Source organism: Larus michahellis, unplaced genomic scaffold (assembly GCF_964199755.1).
Source record: "Larus michahellis unplaced genomic scaffold, bLarMic1.1 SCAFFOLD_360, whole genome shotgun sequence".
Classification (NCBI taxonomy): Eukaryota; Metazoa; Chordata; class Aves; order Charadriiformes; family Laridae; genus Larus; species Larus michahellis.
In genome coordinates this window covers 21,129-43,868 of record NW_027436069.1, presented here as the reverse complement: position 1 = coordinate 43,868, position 22,740 = coordinate 21,129, and the positions used below count along the sequence as shown (strand labels likewise).

Sequence of the window (22,740 nt, the reverse complement as noted above, 5' to 3'; positions counted from 1 at the left end):
ACCCATGCACCCAGGAACCCTGGAGACACCAACATCTGGGCACCTGACCACCCAAGGACCCAGGTGGCCACCAAACCCCAGCACCCATGGGCCCAGGAACCCTGGAGACACCAACATCTGGGCACCCCAGCACCCACAGACCCAGGTGGCCACCAAACCCCAGCACCCATGGGCCCAGGAACCCTGGAGACGCCAACATCTGGGCACCTGACCACCCAAGGACCCAGGTGGCCACCAAACCCCAGCACCCATGGGCCCAGGAACCCTGGAGATGCCAACATCTGAGCACCCCAGCACCCACAGACCCAGGTGGCCACCAAACCCCAGCACCCATGGGCCCAGGAACCCTGGAGACACCAACATCTGGGCACCCCAGCACCCAAGGACCCAGGTGGCCAACAAACCCCAGCACCCATGGGCCCAGGAACCCTGGAGACACCAACATCTGGGCACCCCAGCACCCAAGGACCCAGGTGGCCAACAAACCCCAGCACCCATGGGCCCAGGAACCCTGGAGACACCAACATCTGGGCACCTGACCACCCAAGGACCCAGGTGGCCACCAAACCCCAGCACCCATGGGCCCAGGAACCCTGGAGACACCAACATCTGGGCACCTGACCACCCAAGGACCCAGGTGGCCACCAAACCCCAGCACCCATGGGCCCAGGAACCCTGGAGACACCAACATCTGGGCACCCCAGCACCCAAGGACCCAGGTGGCCAACAAACCCCAGCACCCATGGGCCCAGGAACCCTGGAGACACCAACATCTGGGCACCCCAGCACCCACAGACCCAGGTGGCCAACAAACCCCAGCACCCAAGGACCCAGGAACCCTGGAGACACCAACATCTGGGCACCTGACCACCCAAGGACCCAGGTGGCCACCAAACCCCAGCACCCATGGGCCCAGGAACCCTGGAGACACCAACATCTGGGCACCTGACCACCCAAGGACCCAGGTGGCCACCAAACCCCAGCACCCAAGGACCCAGGTGGCCACCAAAGCCCAGCACCCACGGACCCAGGTGGCCAGGAATCCCAGCACCCATGGGCCCAGGTGGCCACCAAACGCCACCACCCAAGGACCCAGGAACCCTGGTGACACCAGCATCTGGGCACCCGACCACCCAAAGACCCAAGTGTCCACCAAACCACCACCCACGGGCCCAGGTGTCCCTCCAACCACCACCCACGGACCCAGGTGTCCCTCAAACCACCACCCATGGGCCCAGGTGTCCATCAAACCCCACCACCCAAGGACCCAGGTGTCCCTCAAACCACCACCCACAGACCCAGGTGTCCCTCAAACCACCACCCATGGGCCCAGGTGTCCACCAGTCCACCAAACCCCAGCACCCACGTGTCCGGGAACCCTGGGGACCCAGGTGTCCCCCAAACCACCACCCATGAACCCAGGTGTCCACCAAACCCCAGGGCCCAGGTGTCCAGGAACCCTGGGGACCCAGGTGTCCCCCAAACCACCACCCATGAATCCAGGTGTCCCTCAAACCACCACCCACGGGCCCAGGTGTCCCTCAAACCACCACCCATGGGCCCAGGTGTCCATCAAACCCCAGCACCCAGGTGTCCGGGAACCCTGGGGACCCAGGTGTCCCCCAAACCACCACCCACGGACCCAGGTGTCCACCAAACCCCAGGGCCCAGGTGTCCAGGAACCCTGGGGACCCAGGTGTCCCTCAAAGCACCACCCACGGACCCAGGTGTCCCTCAAACCACCACCCATGGGCCCAGGTGTCCATCAAACCCCACCACCCATGGACCCAGGTGTCCACCAAACCCCAGCACCCAGGTGTCCAGGAACCCTGGGGACCCAGGTGTCCCTCAAACCACCACCCACGGACCCAGGTGTCCATCAAACCCCACCACCCAAGGACCCAGGTGTCCATCAAACCCCAGCACCCAAGGACCCAGGTGCCCATCAAACCCCAGCACCCAGGTGTCCAGGAACCCTGGGGACCCAGGTGTCCCTCAAACCACCACCCATGAACCCAGGTGTCCACCAAACCCTACCACCCAAGGACCCAGGTGTCCCTCAAACCACCACCCACGGACCCAGGTGTCCCTCAAACCACCACCCATGAACCCAGGTGTCCACCAAACCCCAGGGCCCAGGTGTCCAGGAACCCTGGGGACCCAGGTGTCCCTCAAGCCCCAGCACCCCCGGACGCAGGCCCCGTGGCCCCGGGCGTGGGTGTCCCCCCCCTGCTCACGGTGAAGATCTCCACGATGTCGTTGGACGTCGTCCTCACGGGGTCCACGTCCTTCTCGCTCAGCACCCGCATGAGGCTGACGCCGTCCGTCTCCAGGATCCACTCCTGGAGGGCCTTGAACTCCCCGTCCTCCGTGATGATGATCTTCTTCTTGTTGTCCGTCTGCGGCAGGTGCATGTACACCTTGGGGGGGGGGGGGGACACGGGACACAGGGGGTCAGCGGCACCCATGGGTGCTCCTCGGGTGGCTGGGGGGGATGCCCCCACTCAGCCACAGACCTTCAAACGCGTCTGCAAGTATCACCACGGGCACCCGGGGCCTCCTCAAGGCGCTCCCGGAGAACCTCGTGTGCTCCTCAAGACCCACCAGGAACCCAAGCACCCACGTGAGCACCCATGGGTGCTACCCCGCTGCCCAGGGGGACACTCAGGCACCCAGAGACCTTCCCACAGGTCCACCAGTATCACCAGTGGCATCTTGGACACCCTAAAGGTCACCACGGAGAACTTCCAAGTGCTCCTCAGGATCCACCAGGAACCCGGGCACCCATGTGAGCACCCATGGGTGCTACCCCGCTGCCCAGGGGGACACCCGGGCACACAGAGACCTTCCCACAAGTCCACCAGTATCACCAGTGGCATCCTGGACACTCTAAAGGCCACCATGGAGAACTTCCAAGTGTCCTCAGGATCCACCAGGAACCCGAGCACCCATGTGAGCACCCATGGGTGCTACCACACTGCCCGGGGGGACGCCTGGGAGGGCACCCGGGCACCCAGAGACCTTCCCACAGGTCCACCAGTGTCACCAGTGGCATCCTGGACCTCCTAAAGGTCACCACGGAGAACTTCCAAGTGCTCCTCAAGACCCACCAGGAACCTGAGCACCCACGTGAGCACCCACGGGTACTACCCCACTGCCCAGGGGGACACCCGGGCACACAGAGACCTTCCCACAGGTCCACCAGTATCACCAGTAGCATCCTGGACCTCCTAAAGGTCACCACGGAGAACTTCCAAGTGCTCCTCAAGACCCACCAGGAACACGAGCGCCCACGTGAGCACCCATGGGTGCTACCCGGAGCGACACCCCGGGGCACCCGCGGACCTCCTCAGGTGCCTCCAGGTGTCGTCGGGGGCGTCCTTGATCTCCTCAAGGTCCCCTTTGCGTGGTGACCTTCCTTCATGTCCTCCTCAGGACCCACCAGGAGCACCCCCCACCCCACCCCACCCCCCCCCCAGCACCCATGGGTGCCCCCCAAGTCCCATCCCCATCCTCCCCCCCCACCTTGCTGATCTGCTCGATGCCCTGCAGCGTCATGTCCGTCAGCATGTTGGACTCGATGCAGCGCAAGAAGACGTCGTCGTCCATCTTGTCCACCACCTCCTCCTCCTGGGGACAAGCGAGGGGACGCGGGGGGAGGTGACAGCCAGCTCCCCCCCCCCCCCCGACGGGGTGTCATCGTGTGTCCCCCCCACCCATGGGTGCCACCGCTCCCACCTCCTGCATCTTGTTCTCGTCGCTGTTCATGATGCGGATGCGCAGCACCAGCTTCTCCGCGTTGTCGTCGTTGAAGATGCAGTTGAGATCGTCCCCGAAGCCTGGGACGGGGCGGGGCGGGGCGGGGGGGGGGACACACACACGGGGGGGTGGCACCCTGGTCACCTCCCCACCCCCACGGCCACCCAAAGGGCCTCCAGGCTCATCAAGGACCACCCAAAGTCCCCCCAGATGCCCTCAAGGATCATCCAGGACCCACCAAAGGTCCTCCGAGACCCCCAACCCTTCCCCAATGCCCTCAAGGCTCCCCCAGGATTCCCCAAAGCCCCCCCAGATGCCCTCAAGGCTCATCCATGACCACCCAAAGCCCCCCCAGATGCCCTCAAGGCTCCCCCAGGACCACCCAAAGCCCCCCAGATGCCCTCAAGGCTCCCCCAGGACCTTCCGAAGGTCTTCCAGGACTCCCAACTCTCCTCTAACGCCCTCAAGGCTCATCCATGACCACCCAAAGCCCCCCCAGATGCCCTCAAGGCTCCCCCAGGACCACCCAAAGCCCCCCCAGATGCCCTCAAGGCTCATCCAGGACCCACCAAAGGTCCTCCAGGACCCCCAACCCTTCCCCAATGCCCTCAAGGCTCCCCCAGGTTCCTCCGATGTCCTCCATGCTGAGCCGGGACCCCTCGAGTGACTCCCCCCCCCCAGGGTGCCCCCCCGCCCCCGGCCTCACCAGCGTTGATCTTCTCGGCGATCTGCTCCATGGTGAGCTTGCGGTCGGTCATGTGCTTGCGGTCCAGCTCCACGCGCAGCAGCCAGGGCGAGATGCGGCTGACGTCGAAGTCGGGCATCTCGTAGTAGACGTTGACCCATTCCTGGTCCTCGGCCACCACCGTGCTCTGGGGGTTGGGGTCGTAGTAGATGGCGGTGTTGGCCGTCACCTTCCGCAGCGTGGTGTGCTCCAGGCGGCACAAGATGTCCTGGGAGGGGAGAGCGGGGACACGGCGTCAGCACGGGGACGGGGGAGGTGGGACGTGGACTTGGGGGATGGAGGACATGGGGGTCCAGGGATGGAGAATGTTGGGGGTCCAGGACATGGCAGAAGAACATGGGGATCCAGGGATGGAGAACATGGGAGAAGGAGGACATGGGGATCCAGAGATGGAGAACATGGGAGAAGGAGGACATGGGGGTCCAGGGATGGAGAACATGGGAGAAGGAGGACATGGGGGTCCAGGAACGGAGAACATGGGGATCCAGCACACGGGAGAAGGAGGACATGGGGGATGAAGAACATGGCAGAAAGAGGACATAGGGATCCAGGGATGGAGAATGTGGGGGACGGAGGACATGAGGATCCAGGGATGGAGGACACGGGGGATGGAGGACATGGGGATCCAGGGATGGAGGACACGGAAGACGGAGGACAGGAGGATCCAGGAATGGAGGACGTGGGGGATGGAGAACATGGGGATCCAGGAATGGAGAACATGGGGATCCAGCACACGGGAGAAGGAGGACATGGGGGATGAAGAACATGGCAGAAGGAGGACATGGGGATCCAGGGATGGAGAATGTGGGGGACGGAGGACACGAGGATCCAGGGATGGAGAACATGGCAGAAGGAGGACATGGGGATCCAGGGATGGAGAACATGGGAGAAGGAGGACATGGGGATCCAGGGATGGAGAACATGGGGGTCCAGGACATGACAGAAGGAGAACATGGGGATCCAGGGATGGAGAACATGGCGGGTGGAGAACACGGCGGGTGGAGAACACGAGGATCCAGGGATGGAGAACATGGAAGAAGGAGAGGACACGGGGATCCAGGGCTGGAGGACACGGGGACGAAGGATGTGGGGGATCCAGGGATGGAGGACACGGGGGACGGAGGACGTTGGGGATGGAGAACATGGTGACGGAGAACGCGGAGGATGGAGAACATGGAGGATGGAGAACATGGAGATCCAGGGACGGAGAACATGGGGGGGGACACGGAAGACAGGGGGGGACGGAGAACATGGAAGATGGATGACATGGAGGATGGAGAACGGGGGGGATGTGGGGGACTGAGAACATGGAGGACACGGAGGACATGGGGATCCAGGGATGGAGGACACGAGGCTGGAGAACGCGTGGCCACCACGGGGCGGCGCAGACGGGAGGGGCCACAAAGCCACCCCGGGGGGGCCACCTTAGGGCTGGGGGGGGGGGGGGGGGCCACCTCGGCACGGGACCCCAAAAGCAGGACGAGGAGAACCCACGGGACCCAGGTTCCTCCCGCTGCCCTCCATCCACGGCGTCCCCCATCTCCACGGCGTGTCCCCCCTGCCCCACGGCGTGTCCCCCCCCCTGCCCCACGGCGTCCCCACCTTGGCCCGCTCGGCGTCGCGGGCGCTCTGGCCCAGCAGGAAGACGGTGAGGGAGGGGGTCTTGGGTTTCTTGGAGATGTTGATGAGCTCCTTCAGGCGGGGGACGCCCAAGGTGACGTTCTTGGCCGAGACGCCGGCGTAGTGGAAGGTGTTGAGGGTCATCTGGGTGGCGGGTTCTCCCAACGACTGGGCCGCCAACGCCCCCACCATCTCCCCGGGGTGCGCCTGGAGGCGGGGGGGGACACACGACGGGGACAAGGGCTCAGGGAGGGGCCTCCACGAACGGCCCGGACCCAAACTCAAACCCCCCTGAGATGTGGCTTCAAAAAGGTTCCAGGTCCACACTCAAAATCGCCCCCAAATCCAGACTCAAAATTGCCCAAATCTGGTCTTAAAACCTCCCATTTGTCCCCACCGTCCCCCGGGGGACACTTGGGGACACACACGGGGTGTCCCCAGACCCAAACTCAAACCCCCCTGAGATGTGGCTTCAAAAAGGTTCCAGGTCCACACTCAAAATCGCCCCCAAATCCAGACTCAAAATTGCCCAAATCTGGTCTTAAAACCTCCCATTTGTCCCCACCGTCCCCCGGGGGACACTTGGGGACACACACGGGGTGTCCCCAGACCCAAACTCAAACCCCCCTGAGATGTGGCTTCAAAAAGGTTCCAGGTCCACACTCAAAATCGCCCCCAAATCCAGACTCAAAATTGCCCAAATCTGGTCCTAAACCCTCCCATTTGTCCCCACCGTCCCCCGGGGGACACTTGGGGACACACACGGGGTGTCCCCAGACCCGTCCCAGGGTTGGACCCGAACCCCCCCGAGATGTGGCTTCAAGAACATCATGAATCCAGACTCAAAACTGCCCCACATCTGCCCCCCAAACCCCCACATCTGACCCCAAACCCCCACATCTGCCCCCCAGAGCCCACCAAGACCCCCAGATCTGCCCCCCAGAGAGCTCTGAGACCCCCAGATCTGACCCCCAGAGAGTTCTGAGACCCCCACATCTGCCCCTAAACCCCCACATCTGACCCCCAGAGCCCTCTGAGACCCCCAGATCTGCCCCCCAGAGAGTTCTGAGACCCCCAGATCTGACCCTAAACCCCCAGATCTGACCCCCAGAGTGCTCCAAGACCCCCACATCTGCCCCTAAACCCCCACATCTGACCCCCAAAGCCCTCTGAGACCCCCAGATCTGCCCCCCAGAGAGTTCTGAGACCCCCAGATCTGACCCTAAACCCCCAGATGTGCCCACCAGGGTGCTCCGAGAACCCCACATCTGACCCCAAACCCCCACATCTGACCCCCAGAGAGCTCCGAGACCCCCACATCTGACCCCAAACCCCCACATCTGACCCCCAGAGAGCTCCGAGACCCGCAAATCTGCCCCCCAGAGAGCTCTGAGACCCCCACATCTGCCCCTAAACCCCCAGATCTGACCCCCAGAGTGCTCCGAGACCCCCAGATCTGCCCCTAAACCCCCACATCTGACCCCCAGAGAGCTCCAAGACCCCCACATCTGACCCCAAACCCCCACATCTGACCCCCAGAGAGCTCCAAGAACCCCACATCTGACCCCAAACCCCCACATCTGACCCCCAGAGAGCTCCGAGACCCCCACATCTGACCCCAAACCCCCACATCTGACCCCCAGAGCCCTCCGAGACCCCCAAATCTGCCCCCCAGAGAGCTCTGAGACCCCCACATCTGCCCCTAAACCCCCACATCTGACCCCCAGAGAGCTCCAAGAACCCCAGATCTGCCCGTCAACCCCCACATCTGACCCCCAGAGCCCCACATCTGCTCCCTAAACCCCCAGATCTGACCCCCAGAGTGCTCCGAGACCCCCAGATCTGCCCCCAAACCCCCAGATCTGCCCCTAAACCCCCAGATCTGACCCCCAGAGAGCTCTGAGACCCCCACATCTGCCCCTAAACCCCCACATCTGCCCCCAAACCCGCACCCAAACCTGACCCCCAGAGAGCTCCAAGAACCCCAGATCTGCCCGTCAACCCCCACACCTGACCCCCAGAGCCCCACATCTGCTCCCTAAACCCCCAGATCTGACCCCCAGAGTGCTCCGAGACCCCCAGATCTGACCCCAAACCCCCACATCTGACCCCCAGAGAGCTCCAACAACCCCAGATCTGACCCCAAACCCCCATATCTGACCCCCAGAGCCCTCCGAGACTCCCAGATCTGCCCCCCAGAGAGCTCTGAGACCCCCACATCTGCCCCTAAACCCCCAGATCTGACCCCCAGAGTGCTCCGAGACCCCCAGATCTGCCCCTAAACCCCCACATCTGACCCCCAGAGAGCTCCAAGACCCCCAGATCTGCCCCCAAACCCCCACATCTGACCCGCAGAGCCCTCCGAGACCCCCAGATCCGCCCCCAAACCCCCAGATCTGCCCCCGTCTGCCCCCGAACCCCCACGCCTGGCCCCCCCCAGCCCCAACTCACGATGGCCTGGTTGAACTTGGACTCGATCTCCCCCAGCAGCCAGTCGAAGGCCTCCCCGCTGAGGCGGAACTCCTCCACCATGCGGCGGCTGCAGAGCGTGGAGCGCAGGTGGATGTTGAAGAGCAGCGTGGCGTTCTCCTGCGCCTGCCGGCTCAGCGGGTCCTCCCCGTTCACGATCACCAGCTTGCGGCTCAGCTCCTTCACCCCTGCCACGAATTTGGGGGGGGGGGGGTGTTTCAAAAGGCTCCTTGGGGGTCCTTCAAGCCCCCCAACACCTTCCCGGGGGTTCCACACATCACCCAGCGCCTTCTTGGGGGGGCCTCGAGTCTTCCCAAGGCCTTTCTGGGGGTCCTCAAGTCCTCCAACGCCTTCTTGGGGGTCCCCAAGTCCCCCAGTGCCTTCCTGGGGGTCCCCCAAGCCCCCCAACACCTTCCTGGGGGTCCTTCAAGCCCCCCAACACCTTCCTGGGGGTCCCACACATCACCCAACGCCTTCTTGAGGGGGCTTCAAGCCTTCCCAAGGCCTTTCTGGGGGTCCTCAAGTCCTCCAACGCCTTCTTGGGGGTCCCCAAGTCCCCCAGCGCCTTCCTGGGGGTCCTTCAAGCCCCCCAACACCTTCCTGGGGGTTCCAGACATCACCCGGCACCTTCTTGGGGGGGCCTCGAGTCTTCCCAAGGCCTTTCTGGGGGTCCCCAAGTCCCCCAACACCCTCCTGGGGGGTCACCGGGGTCCCCAAGTCCCCCAGCACCTTCCTGGGGGTCCTGGGGGGGGGTCCCCAAGTCTGCCGGTACCTTCCTGGGGGGGTCACTGGGATCCCCAAGTCCCCCGATACCTTCCTGGGGGGAACCCCAGGTCCCCTTGGACCTTCCTAGGGGGGGGTCCCCAAGTCCCTTAGCACCTTCCTGGGGGGGGGGGGGAGGTCCCGAAGTCCCCCAAGACCTTCTTAAGGGGTCCCCAGATCCCCTGGGACCCCCCCAAAACTCACCCTCCACCACCTTGACGGGGTGCAGGTCGGACGGGAGGCGCGAGTTGATGTGGAAAATCTTCTGGGCGTTCCAGATCATGCGCAGCAGGTTACAGGGGAGCACCACCTGGGGGGGGGGGGGGGGGGGGGGGAGAAACGGGGGGGTCAGCACCCCAAAAACGGGGGGGCCAGGACTCAGCACCCCCAAATCAGGGCCCCAGGGGTGCGCGCACCCTAAAAACTCTGGGTTTGCACCCAAAAATAGGGCTCTGAGGGGTCTGCACCCCCAAAAACAGGGGAACGGGGGGCACAACCCCAAAACGGTGGGGGCAGCACCCCAAAAATAGGGGGTCCAGGGCTCAGCACCCCCAAATCAAAGCCCCAGAGATACCCGTACCCTAAAAACTCTGGGTTTGCACCCAAAAATAAGGGCTCTGAGGGGTCTGCACCCCCAAAAACAGGGGAAGGGGGGGGCACAACCCCAAAACGGGGGGGGGCAGCACCCCAAAAATAGGGGGGCCAGGGCTCAGCACCCCCAAATCAGGGCCCCAGGGGTGCGCGCACCCTAAAAACTCTGGGTTTGCACCCAAAAATAAGGGCTCTGAGGGGTCTGCACCCCCAAAAACAGGGGAAGGGGGGGGCACAACCCCAAAACGGGGGGGTCAGCACCCCAAAAATAGGGGGGCCAGGACTCAGCACCCCCAACTCCGAGCCCCAGAGATACCCATACCCTAAAAACTCTGGGTTTGCACCCAAAAATAAGGGCTCCGAGTGGTCTGCACCCCCAAAAACAGGGGAAGGGGGGGGCATAACCCCAAAACGGGGGGGGCAGGACCCCAAAAATAGGGGGGCCAGGGCTCAGCACCCCCAAATCGGAGCCCCAGAGATACCCGTACCCTAAAAACTCTGGGTTTGCACCCAAAAATAAGGGCTTTGAGGGGTCTGCACCCCCAAAAACAGGGGAAGGGGGGGGCACAACCCCAAAACCGGGGGGGCAGCGCCCCAAAAATAGGGGTCAGCCCCCCCAGAATCAGGCCTGGGGTGGGTGAACAGACACCAAAAAGGGGAGATTTTGGGTTGGTTTCCCCGAATTTGGGCCACGGAGGCTGCCAGCTCCCCAAAAACGGGGGTCGGGGTGGGGGGGGGGGGGGCAGCACCCCAAAATGGACACTTCCAGGCAAGGGGGGGGGGTCCAAACTTCCCGCTACACCCCAAAAATGGGGGGCAGCCCCCCAAAACGGGTACCTGTGAGAAAAGGGGGGCGGAACCTCCTACTACACCCCAAAAAGTGGGGCGGGGGGGGGGGGGGGGGGGAGCCCCCCAAAAAGGGCATTTACAGGCAAGGGGTGGGGGGGGTCAGAACCTCCTCCTCCACCCCAAAAATGGGGGGGGGCGGCCCCCCAAAATAGGCACCTGTGAGAAAACGGGGGCGGGGGGGGGGCGGAACCTCCTCCTCCGCCCCCAAAAATGGGGGGCCGCCCCCCATAAATGGCCACCTAGGGCAAGGTGGGGGGGGGAGGGCAGAACTTCCCGGCTCACAGAGGGGGGGGGGAGCCCCTCCCCATGTCCCCCCCCCCCCAAAAAAAACCGGGGCGACGCCAGGTCGCGCGCCCACCCCCCAAACGAGGGGACGGTGGCAGCGGGCGGGGACGGCCCCAGGGGTGAGGGGGTGGCCCCGGAGGCCACCCCTGGGTGCCGGGGGGGGGGGGGGGGGGTTTTGGGGGGGGGGGGCCACACGTCACCTTGCTGTCGCCGGTGGGGAAGATGACGCGCAGCACCTCCCGGTCCTCCCGCATCTTCTCGAACTCGCGCTCCAGCTCGTTCTGGATGTGGGCGTTGGAGAGAATGTCCTTCACCAGCTCCTCCTGCAGCGTCCGCCGCAGCGCCCGCTCGTTGGTGTAGTCGAATTTGAACCTGGGGGGGGGGGGACGGGACGGGACACCCGTGGGTGAGACGGGCGGCGGGGGGCGGCGGGGTGGGTCCAACTTTGGGGAGGAGCAGCTTGGGGGGGGGGGGGGGGGGCAGCGAAACGTCACCCGCGTGGGGTAAAAAGAGCTTGGGGACACCAAAACGGCACCCGACGGCGAGAAGCGGCAGCTTGGGGATGTCAAAATGTCGAGGAGAAGTAGCTCGGGGACACCAAAACGGGACCCGTGTGGGGTAAAAAGAGCTTGGGGACGCCAAAACATCACCCAACGTTGAGGAGAAGTAGCTTGGGGACACCAAAACAGGACCCATGTAGGGTAAAAAGAGCTTGGGGACACCAAAACATCACCCAACGTTGAGGAGAAGTAGCTTGGAGACACCAAAACAGGACCCATGTAGGGTAAAAAGAGCTTGGGGACGCCAAAACATCACCCAACGTTGAGGAGAAGTAGCTTGGAGACACCAAAAATGTCACCCATGTTGAAGAGAAATGGGTTGGGGACACCAAAATGTCACCCATGTTAAGGAGAAGTAGCTTGGGGGCACCAAAACGTCACCCACGTGGGGCAGGAGCAGCTTGGGGGCACCAAAACATCACCCACGTTGAAGAGAAATAGGTTAGGGACACCAGAATGTCACCCATGTTAAGGAGAAGTAGCTTAGGAACACCAAAACATCACCCAACGTTGAGGAGAAGTAGCTTGGGGACATCAAAATGGGACCCGTGTAGGGTAAAAAGAGCTTGGGGACACCAAAACATCACCCAGCGTTGAGGAGAAGTAGCTTGGGGACATCAAAATGGGACCCGTGTAGGGTAAAAAGAGCTTGGGGACACCAAAACATCACCCAACGTTGAGGAGAAGTAGCTTGGAGACACCAAAAATGTCACCCACGTTGAAGAGAAATGGGTTGGGGACACCAAAATGTCACCCATGTTAAGGAGAAATAGCTTGGGGACACCAAAACGTCACCCAACGTTGAGGAGAAGTAGCTTGGGGACATCAAAATGTCACCCAACATTAAGGAAAAGTAGCCTGGGGACACCAAAATGTCACCCAACGTTGAGAAGTAGCTTGGGGACACCAAAAATGTCACCCACGTTGAAGAGAAAGAGCTTGGGGACACCAAAATGTCACCCATGTGGGGTAAAAAGAGCTTGGGGACACCAAAACGTCACCCAATGTTGAGGAGAAATAGCTTAGGAACACCAAAATGTCACCCATGTTAAGGAGAAGTAGTTTGGGGACACCAAAACATCACCCAACGTTGAGGAGAAGTAGCTTGGGGACACCAAAATGTCACCCATGTTGAGGAGAAATAGGTTGGGGACACCAAAATGTCACCCATATAGAGAAGAACTAGCCTGGGGACACCAAAATGTCACCCAACGTTGAGGAGATGTAACTTGGGGACACCAAAATGTCACCCAATGCTGAGGAGAAGTAGCTTGCGGACACCAAGATGGGTCCAACTTTGGGGAGGAGCAGCTTGGGGACACCAAAACGGGACCTATGTTGAGGAAGAGCACCTTGGGGACACCGACATGTCACCCATGTGGGGTAAGAACAGCTTGGGGACACCGACATGTCACCCACAGGGGGCAACAACAGCTTGGGGACACCAAAATGGGATCCACGTAGGGCAGGAGCAGTTTGGGGACACCAAAATGGGACCTACAAGGGGCAGGAGCAGCTTGGGGACACCAAAATGTCACCCGTATGGGGCAAGAACAGCTTGGGGACACCACCCTGGGCTCCCAGTTGGGGAGGAGCACCTTGGGGACACCACCCTGGGCTCTAAGGTGGGGAGGAGCACCCTGGGGACACCACCCTGGGGACACCACCCTGGGCTCCAAGATGGGGAGGAGCACCTTGGGGACACCACCATGGGCTCCAACGTGGGGACACCACCAAGGGACCAAGTTGGGGACACCACCATGGGCTCCAAGGTGGTGAGGAGCACCCTGGGGACACCACCATGGATCCAGCGTGGTGAGGAGCACCCTGGGGACACCACCCTGGGCTCCAAGATGGGGAGGAGCACCCTGGGGACACCACCATGGGCTCCAAGGTGGTGAGGAGCACCCTGGGGACACCACCATGGATCCAGCGTGGTGAGGAGCACCCTGGGGACACCACCCTGGGCTCCAAGATGGGGAGGAGCACCCTGGGGACACCACCACGGGCTCCAAGGTGGGGAGGAGCACCCTGGGGACACCCACCATGGATCCAGCGTGGTGAGGAGCACCCTGGGGACACCACCATGGGCTCCAAGATGGGGAGGAGCACCCTGGGGACACCACCATGGGCTCTAAGGTGGGGAGGAGCACCCTGGGGACACCACCCTGGGCTCTAAGGTGGGGAGGAGCACCCTGGGGACACTCACCATGGGCTCCAAGGTGGGGAGGAGCACCCTGGGGACACCACCATGGGCTCTAAGGTGGGGAGGAGCACCCTGGGGACACCACCATGGATCCAGTGTGGTGAGGAGCACCCTGGGGACACCACCATGGGCTCCAAGGTGGGGAGGAGCACCCTGGGGACACCACCATGGATCCAGCGTGGTGAGGAGCACCTTGGAGACACCACCCTTGGGACACCACCATGGGCTCTAAGGTGGGGAGGAGCACCCTGGGGACACCACCATGGGCTCCAAGATGGGGAGGAGCACCCTGGGGACACCACCATGGGCTCCAAGATGGGGAGGAGCACCCTGGGGACACCACCATGGGCTCTAAGGTGGGGAGGAGCACCCTGGGGACACCACCATGGGCTCTAAGGTGGGGAGGAGCACCCTGGGGACACCACCATGGGCTCCAAGATGGGGAGGAGCAACTTGGGGACACCACCATGGGCTCCAAGATGGGGAGGAGCACCCTGGGGACACCACCATGGATCCAGTGTGGTGAAGAGCACCTTGGGGACACGACCCTGGGCTCCAACATGGGGAGGAGCACCCTGGAGACACCCACCATGGGTCCAGCGTGGTGAGGATCACCTTGGAGACACCACCCTTGGGACACCACCATGGGCTCTAAGGTGGTGAGGACCACCCTGGGGACACCACCATGGGCTCCAAGGTGGGGAGAAGCACCCTGGGGACACCACCATGGGTCCAGTGTGGTGAGGAGCACCTTGGGGACACCACCCTGGGCTCCAAGGTGGGGAGGAGCACCTTGGGGACACCACCATGGGCTCCAAGGTGGGGAGGAGCACCCTGGGGACACCACCATGGGCTCCAAGGTGGTGAGGAGCACCCTGGGGACACCACCATGGGCTCTAAGGTGGGGAGGAGCACCCTGGGGACACCACCCTGGGCTCTAAGGTGGGGAGGAGCACCCTGGGGACACTCACCATGGGCTCCAAGGTGGGGAGGAGCACCCTGGGGACACCACCATGGGCTCTAAGGTGGGGAGGAGCACCCTGGGGACACCACCATGGATCCAGTGTGGTGAGGAGCACCCTGGGGACACCACCATGGGCTCCAAGGTGGGGAGGAGCACCCTGGGGACACCACCATGGATCCAGCGTGGTGAGGAGCACCTTGGAGACACCACCCTTGGGACACCACCATGGGCTCTAAGGTGGTGAGGAGCACCCTGGGGACACCACCATGGGCTCCAAGGTGGGGAGGAGCACCCTGGGGACACCACCCTGGGCTCCAAGGTGGGGAGGAGCACCTTGGGGACACCACCATGGGCTCCAAGGTGGGGAGGAGCACCCTGGGGACACCACCATGGGCTCCAAGGTGGTGAGGAGCACCCTGGGGACACCACCATGGGCTCCAACGTGGGGAGGAGCACCCTGGGGACACCACCCTGGGCTCCAAGATGGGGAGGAGCAACTTGGGGACACCACCATGGGCTCTAAGGTGGGGAGGAGCACCCTGGGGACACCACCATGGGCTCCAAGGTGGGGAGGAGCACCCTGGGGACACCACCATGGGCTCCAAGGTGGGGAGGAGCACCCTGGGGACACCACCATGGGCTCCAAGGTGGGGAGGAGCACCCTGGGGACACCACCATGGGCTCTAAGGTGGGGAGGGGCACCCTGGGGACACCACCCTGGGCTCCGACCCTCAGAAGGAGCAGCTGGGAGCCCCCGAGACGGGTCAAAAGCTCTAGGGCAGGTGGCTCCCGGCCCCACCGCAGTCCTTGGGGGGGGGGTTGGGGGCGGGGGGGGAAGGTCCCTCACTTCTTCTCGAAGGCCTTGTTGGAGGGTTTGAGGGTGGCCAGGTTCTGGAACTCCACGCTCTCGCCCGCCAGCCCGTCCTCGCCGTAGCGCAGCTGAACCACCTGGTTGATGGAGTTGCGCACCGTGGCGTCGTACTTCACCATCACCGACTCCATCGACTTGATCAGCCGCCGTTGGATGTACCCTGCCGGGGGGGGGACGGGGACGGGGACAAGGGACGAGGACACCGTCAGCCTCAGGGCGGGGTGGGGGGGGACCTGGAGGCATCTGGGGAGGGTTTGGGGTTCTTCAGGAGGCATCTGGACAGGGTTCAGGGGACCCGGAGGGCTTTGGGGTTCTTCAGGAGGCATCTGAGGAGGGTTCAGGGATCCCCAGGAGGCATCTGGGGAGGGTTTGGGGGTCCTAGAGAGCTTTGGGGGGTTCTTCAGGAGGCATCTGGGGAGGATTTGGGGGTCCTGAAGGGCTCCAGTGGGTCCCAGGAGGCATCTGGGGAGGGCTCAGGGATCCCCAGGAGGCATCTGGGGAGGGTTTGGGGGTCCTAGAGAGCTTTGGGGGGTCTTCAGGAAGCATCTGGGGAGGATTTGGGGGTCCTGAAGGGCTTTGGGGGGTCTCCAGGAGGCATCTGGGGAGGGTCTGGGGGTCCTGAAGGGCTTTGGGGGGTCTTCAGGAGGCATCTGGGGAGGGTCTGGGGGTCCTGAAGGGCTTTGGGGGGTCTCCAGGAGGCATCTGGGGAGGGTCTGGGGGTCCTGAAGGGCTTTGGGGGGTCTCCAGGAGGCATCTGGGGAGGGTTTGGGGGTCCTGAAGGGCTTTGGGGGGTCTTCAGGAGGCATCTGGGGAGGGTCTGGGGGTCCTGAAGGGCTTTGGGGGGTCTCCAGGAGGCATCTGGGGAGGGTCTGGGGGTCCTGAAGGGCTTTGGGGGGTCTCCAGGAGGCATCTGGGGAGGGCTTGGGGGTCCTGAAGGGCTTTGGGGGGTCTTCAGGAGGCATCTGGGGAAGGTTCGGGGTTCCTGGAGGACTCCAGTGGATCCCAGGAGGAATCTGGGGAGGGTTTGGGGGTCCTGTAGGGCTCCAGTGGGTCCCAGGAGGCATCTGGGGAGGGCTTGGGGGTCCCGGAGGGCTTTGGGGGTCTCCAGGAGGCATCTGGGGAGGGTTTGGGGGTCCTGGAGGGCTCCAGTGGGTCCCAGGAGGCATCTGGGAAGGGTTTGGGGGTCTCCAGGAGTCATCTGGGGAGGGTTTGGGGGTCCTGGAGAGCTTTGGGAGGGTCTCCAGGAGGCATCTGGGGAGGGTTTGGGGGAGCTCTGAGGGTGCCACCCTACAACAAGGTGTGGGGCAGGGCAGGGGAGAGAATATGTGGGGCTGACCCGTCTCGGCCGTCTTGACGGCGGTGTCGATGAGACCCTCGCGGCCCCCCATGGCGTGGAAGAAGAACTCGGTGGGGGTCAGCCCGGCCAGGTAGGAGTTCTCCACGAAGCCCCGGCTCTCGGGCCCATAGTCGTCCTTGATGAAGTGGGGCAGGGTGCGATGTTTGAACCCGAAGGGGATGCGTTTGCCTTCCACGTTCTGCTGCCCCACCACCGCGATGACCTATGGGGAGATGGGGGTGGGGGGGGGGACACGCACACACATGAGAAGTGGGGCGGGGAAGCCAGGGATAGCCCTAGACCTCATAATCGTCAACCGGCCCCATAGGAAACGTCCCAGGGGTCCCCTAAGGAGCCCCACAACATCTGGGAGATCTTCATCTTGGAGGCCAACGTCAACGTGGACCATCGTGATGACTTGTGGGGCCCCCCACACCCCATAGGGATGGCCCAGACCCCAGAGGAACCCCCCCAGAGATCACCCTGGTCCCACCAGACCCCACAGGGAACGTCCCGGGGGTCCCCTAAGGAGCCCCACAACATCTGGGAGATCTTCATCTTGGAGGCCAAGGTCAACGTGGACCATCGTGATGACTTATGGGGCCCCCCACACCCATAGGAATGGCCCGGACCCCAGAGGAACCCCTACAGACCCCATAGGGAACATCCTGAGGGCCCCTAAGGAGCCCCACAACATCTGGGAGATCTTCATCTTGGAGGCCAAGGTCAACATGGACCATTGTGATGACTTGTGGGGCCCCCCACACCCCACAGGGATGTCCCTGACCCCATAGGAACCCCCCCAGAGATCACCCTGGTCCCACCAGACCCCACAGGAATCCCAGAGCCCCATAGGAAACATCCCAGGGGCCCCTAAGGAGGCCCAGAACATCTGGGAGATCTTCATCCTGGAGCTCCTGGTGCCCAACGCACCCACAGAACCCCAAGAAGACCCCACAGAGGTCTACAAAACCCCACAGGGACCCTCACAAACCCTACGGAGATCCTCCTGGCACCCCCTGGAGACCCCACAGAAGCCCCCCAAGACCCCGTAGCGCCCCCCAAGACCTGGGAGATGTTGACCTTGGAGCTCCTGGTGCCCAACCCCAACACAGACCCCCAAGAAGACCCCACAGAGGTCTACAAAACCCCACAGGGACCCTCCCAAACCCCACGGAGATCCTCCTGGCACCCCCTGGAGACCCCACAGAAGGCCCCCGAGACCTGGGAGATGTTGACCTTGGAGCTCCTGGTGCCCAACCCCAACACAGACCCCCAAGAAGACCCCATAGAGGTCCACAGACCCCCAAGAAAACCCCACAGAGGTCTACAAAACCCCACAGGGACCCTCCCAAACCCCATGGAGATCCTCCTGACACCTCCTCGAGACCCCACAGAAACCCCTGAAGACCCCGTAGTGCCCTCCAAGACCTGGGAGATGTTGACCTTGGAGCTCCTGGTGCCCAACCCCAACACAGACCCCCAAGAAGACCCCACAGAGGTCTACAAAACCCCACAGGGACCCTCCCAAACCCCACGGAGATCCTCCTGGCACCCCCTGGAGACCCCACAGAAGCCCCCCGAGACCCCATAGAAGCCCCGCAAGACCTGGGAGATGTTGATCTTGGAGCCTTTGGCGCCCGAGACCACCATGGACTTGAAGTTGTTGTACTCGGAGAGGGATTTTTGGGCGGAGGAACCCGTCTTGTCCCGGGCGTCGTTGAGGATACGGTTGACCTGGTTCTCGAAGGTCTGGCGCAGGGTGTTGCCCGGGGTGGGCTCCAGCTCGTTGTTGTGGGCCTTCTCGATGACCTGCCACCCCACAGCGACCCCACCGCCCCCAAAAAAAATGTCACCGGGGCACCCCAAAACCCCCGGGGAGCACCCCGGGGTGTCAGGGCAGGGTGGGGGGAGGTGGAAGGGATGGAACCCAACCGTGGGGGGGGACCCCAAAAGCATCCCAGAGGGGCTGGGGGCCTCCCCAAAACCCTGCCGGCATCGGTGGGGACACTCCGACGAAGCGGGGAGCACCCCAAAATGGCCCTGGGGAACTGGGGACACCCCAAAATGTCCTGGAGGAACCGGGGACACCCCAAAACCCTGAGGAGCACCCCAAAATGTCCTCAGGGAACTGCGGACACCCCAAAATGTCACTGGGGAACTGGGGACACCCCAAAAGTCCAGAGAGCACCCCAAAATGTCCTCAGGGAACTGGGGACACCCCAAAATGTCCTGGAGGAACCGGGGACACCCCAAAAGTCCAGAGAGCACCCCAAAATGTCCTCAGGGAACTGGGGACACCCCAAAATGTCACTGGGGAACTGGGGACACCCCAAAACCCTGAGGAGCACCCCAAAATGTCCCTGGGGAACTGCGGACACCCCAAAAGTCCAGAGAGCACCCCAAAATGTCCTCGGGGAACTGCGGACACCCCAAAATGTCCGGGAGGAACCGGGGACACCTCAAAACCCTGAGGAGCACCCCAAAATGTCCCTGGGGAACTGGGGACACCCCAAAATGTCACGGAGGAACCGGGGACACCTCAAAACCCTGAGGAGCACCCCAAAATGTCCTCAGGGAACTGGGGACACCCCAAAATGTCTGGGAGGAACCGGGGACACCCCAAAACCCTGAGGAGCACCCCAAAATGTCCTCAGGGAACTGGGGACACCCCAAAATGTCACTGGGGAACTGGGGACACCCCAAAACCCTGAGGAGCACCCCAAAATGTCCCTGGGGAACTGGGGACACCCCAAAATGTCACGGAGGAACCGGGGACACCTCAAAACCCTGAGGAGCACCCCAAAATGTCCTCAGGGAACTGGGGACACCCCAAAATGTCTGGGAGGAACCGGGGACACCCCAAAACCCTGAGGAGCACCCCAAAATGTCCTCAGGGAACTGGGGACACCCCAAAATGTCACTGGGGAACTGGGGACACCCCAAAACCCTGAGGAGCACCCCAAAATGTCCCTGGGGAACTGCGGACACCCCAAAAGTCCAGAGAGCACCCCAAAATGTCCTCGGGGAACTGCGGACACCCCAAAATGTCCGGGAGGAACCGGGGACACCTCAAAACCCTGAGGAGCACCCCAAAATGTCCTCAGGGAACTGGGGACACCCCAAAATGTCACTGGGGAACTGGGGACACCCCAAAAGTCCAGAGAGCACCCCAAAATGTCCTCAGGGACTTGGGGACACCCCAAAATGTCCTGGAGGAACCGGGGACACCCCAAAAGTCCAGAGAGCACCCCAAAATGTCCTCAGGGAACTGCGGACACCCCAAAATGTCCGGGAGGAACCGGGGACACCTCAAAACCCTGAGGAGCACCCCAAAATGTCCCTGGGGAACTGGGGACACCCCAAAAGTCCAGAGAGCACCCCAAAATGTCCTCGGGGAACTGCGGACACCCCAAAATGTCCGGGAGGAACCGGGGACACCTCAAAACCCTGAGGAGCACCCCAAAATGTCCTCAGGGAACTGGGGACACCCCAAAATGTCACTGGGGAACTGGGGACACCCCAAAACCCTGAGGAGCACCCCAAAATGTCCTCAGGGAACTGGGGACACCCCAAAATGTCACTGGGGAACTGGGGACACCCCAAAACCCTGAGGAGCACCCCAAAATGTCCTCAGGGAACTGGGGACACACCAAAATGTCCTGGAGAAACCGGGGACACCTCAAAACCCTGAGGAGCACCCCAAAATGTCCTCGGGGACCCGGGGACACCCCAAAAGTCCAGAGAGCACCCCAAAACGTCCTGGGGGAAGCGGGGACACCTCAAAACCCGGGGGGGAGCACCCCAAAATGTCCTCGGGGAACTGGGGCCACCCCGAAACCGTCCTGGTATCGCCGGGGGCTCCCTAAAACGCTCCAAGATGGCGACGGACGTTCCAAACCCCCCCTAAAACCCCCTCCAGGGGCACCCCAAAATCCCGGAGAGAGCCGAGGGGGGAGGGGGGTGTCCCCGAAACTTTGGGAAACATCCCCCCCCACCCCCCCCCCCCCCTTGGAGGTCCCCCCCCCTCGAGGCGCTGGGAGACGCCGAGCACCGCAGGGACCCTCAACTCCACCCCGTCGACCCCCAAAATCCCGCAGCGCCCCACCATGAAAAGAACCCCAAAAATCAATCAGGGCCCCTCTCCATCCCCCCCCCCCAAAAAAAAAACCCCGAGGAGCCCCCTAAAAACTCAAGGAGGCCCCCCCAGGACCCCCCCCCCCCCCCAGCCCACCTCGATGACGTCCTGCTTGGCCTTCTTGATGGTGTTCTGGATGTCCTGGTAGGTCTTTGCGTCGGCGATGGAGTCCCCGATGCCGATGGTGTGACCTGGGGGGGGACAAAGTGGGGGGGGGGGGGGTGGTCAGGTGGGTGCTCCCCACCTCAGGGTGTGACCCCCCCCCCAACCCCCCCGAAAAAAGAGGTGTCCCGAGCCCCAAACCCGACCTTCCGCCATGTCCTCCTGAAGCCGGGGGAGATACCCAGGACCGTGGGGCAGAAATGGGGGTCCCCACTGGGGGTCCAGAGCCCTCCCCCCCATGGACAACAAGGTCCTCCTGGTGCCAAAAACGGGGTCCAAGACCCCCCCCAGACACCTGGGACCCCCGCTGTCCCCAAGAAAGGGGGTCCAAGACCCCCCCATGGACAACAAGGTCCTCCTGGTGCCGAGAAAGGGGGTCCAAGACCCCCCCAAGACACCTGGGACCCCCTTTGTCCCCCAAAAAATGGGGTCCAAAACCCCCCCATGGACAACAAGGTCCTCCTGGTGCCAAAAACGGGGTCCAAGACCTCCCCCAAGACACCTGGGACCCCCATTGTCCCCAAAAAAGGGGGACCAAGACCCCCCCATGGACACCTGAGGCCCCCGTTGTCCCCAAGAAAGGGGGTCCAAGACCCCCCCATGGACAACAAGGTCCTCCTGGTGCCAAGAAAAGGAGTCCAAGACCCCCCCAAAACACCCAAGACCGCCGTTGTCCCCAAAAAAGGGGGTCCAAGACCCCCCTCATGGACAACAAGGTCCTCCTGGTGCCAAGAAAGTGGGTCCAACCCCCCCTAAGACACCCGGGACCCCCATTGTCCCCAAAAATGAGGGTCCAAGGACCCCCCGAGACACCCAGGTCCTTGTTGTCCTGCAGAAAGGGGTCCAAGGGCCCCCCCACACCCAAGTCCCCTCTTGCTCCTCAAAGACGGGGCCTGAGAAGGTCCCCAGACGGGGGACACGGGCTGAGAAGGTCCCCAGATGTCCCATCCCCCCCGCCCCGGGTGTCCCGTCCCCATTTCCCCCCCCCCAGGCCCCACGGACCCTCGATGAGGAGCCAGTTGTTGATGACGGTCTGGATGTTGCTGTAGAAGAGGCGGGTGGTGTCGTGGCCCATCTCCAGGTAGGAGATGTGGACCAAGGACCCCGCCGAGGTCCCCAGCGACTTTTTGCAGAGGATGCCCATGATCAGCTCCCCGTTCTCCACGATCACCTGCCAAAAAAAGTGGGGAGGGGCCGGGGGGGGGTGGGTCAGGACCTCCCCAACACACATCTCCAGAGATCCCGTGTTGTCGTCCCCCCACCCCACCACGCTTCACCCAACCATCCTGAAGGACTCCGTGTCCTGGTGATCTGGGGAGGGTTTGGGGGTCCTGGAAGCATCTGGGGAGGGTTTGGGGGGTCCTGGAGGACTTTGGGGGTCTCCAGCAGGCATCTGGGGAGGGTTTGGGGGGTCCTGGAGGAC

The 22,740-nt window shown here is 62.9% G+C and overlaps 1 protein-coding gene across 1 annotated transcript in view; it reads right to left on the bottom strand.

Moving 5' to 3' along the window:
• POLR2A (RNA polymerase II subunit A) overlaps positions 1-22,740 on the bottom strand; it is a gene marked incomplete at its 5' end in the record, with an annotated part of 55,448 nt that overhangs the window by 12,173 nt on the left and 20,535 nt on the right. The window contains 13 exons of the mRNA XM_074571558.1: positions 2,238-2,420; positions 3,526-3,630; positions 3,739-3,839; positions 4,466-4,712; positions 6,107-6,331; positions 8,576-8,781; positions 9,560-9,665; positions 11,281-11,452; positions 15,658-15,841; positions 17,018-17,240; positions 18,626-18,829; positions 21,252-21,346; positions 22,320-22,488. Of these exons, the coding sequence (XP_074427659.1) occupies positions 2,238-2,420; positions 3,526-3,630; positions 3,739-3,839; positions 4,466-4,712; positions 6,107-6,331; positions 8,576-8,781; positions 9,560-9,665; positions 11,281-11,452; positions 15,658-15,841; positions 17,018-17,240; positions 18,626-18,829; positions 21,252-21,346; positions 22,320-22,488 (2,220 nt within the window). The remainder of the gene's footprint in view (positions 1-2,237; positions 2,421-3,525; positions 3,631-3,738; positions 3,840-4,465; positions 4,713-6,106; positions 6,332-8,575; positions 8,782-9,559; positions 9,666-11,280; positions 11,453-15,657; positions 15,842-17,017; positions 17,241-18,625; positions 18,830-21,251; positions 21,347-22,319; positions 22,489-22,740) is intronic.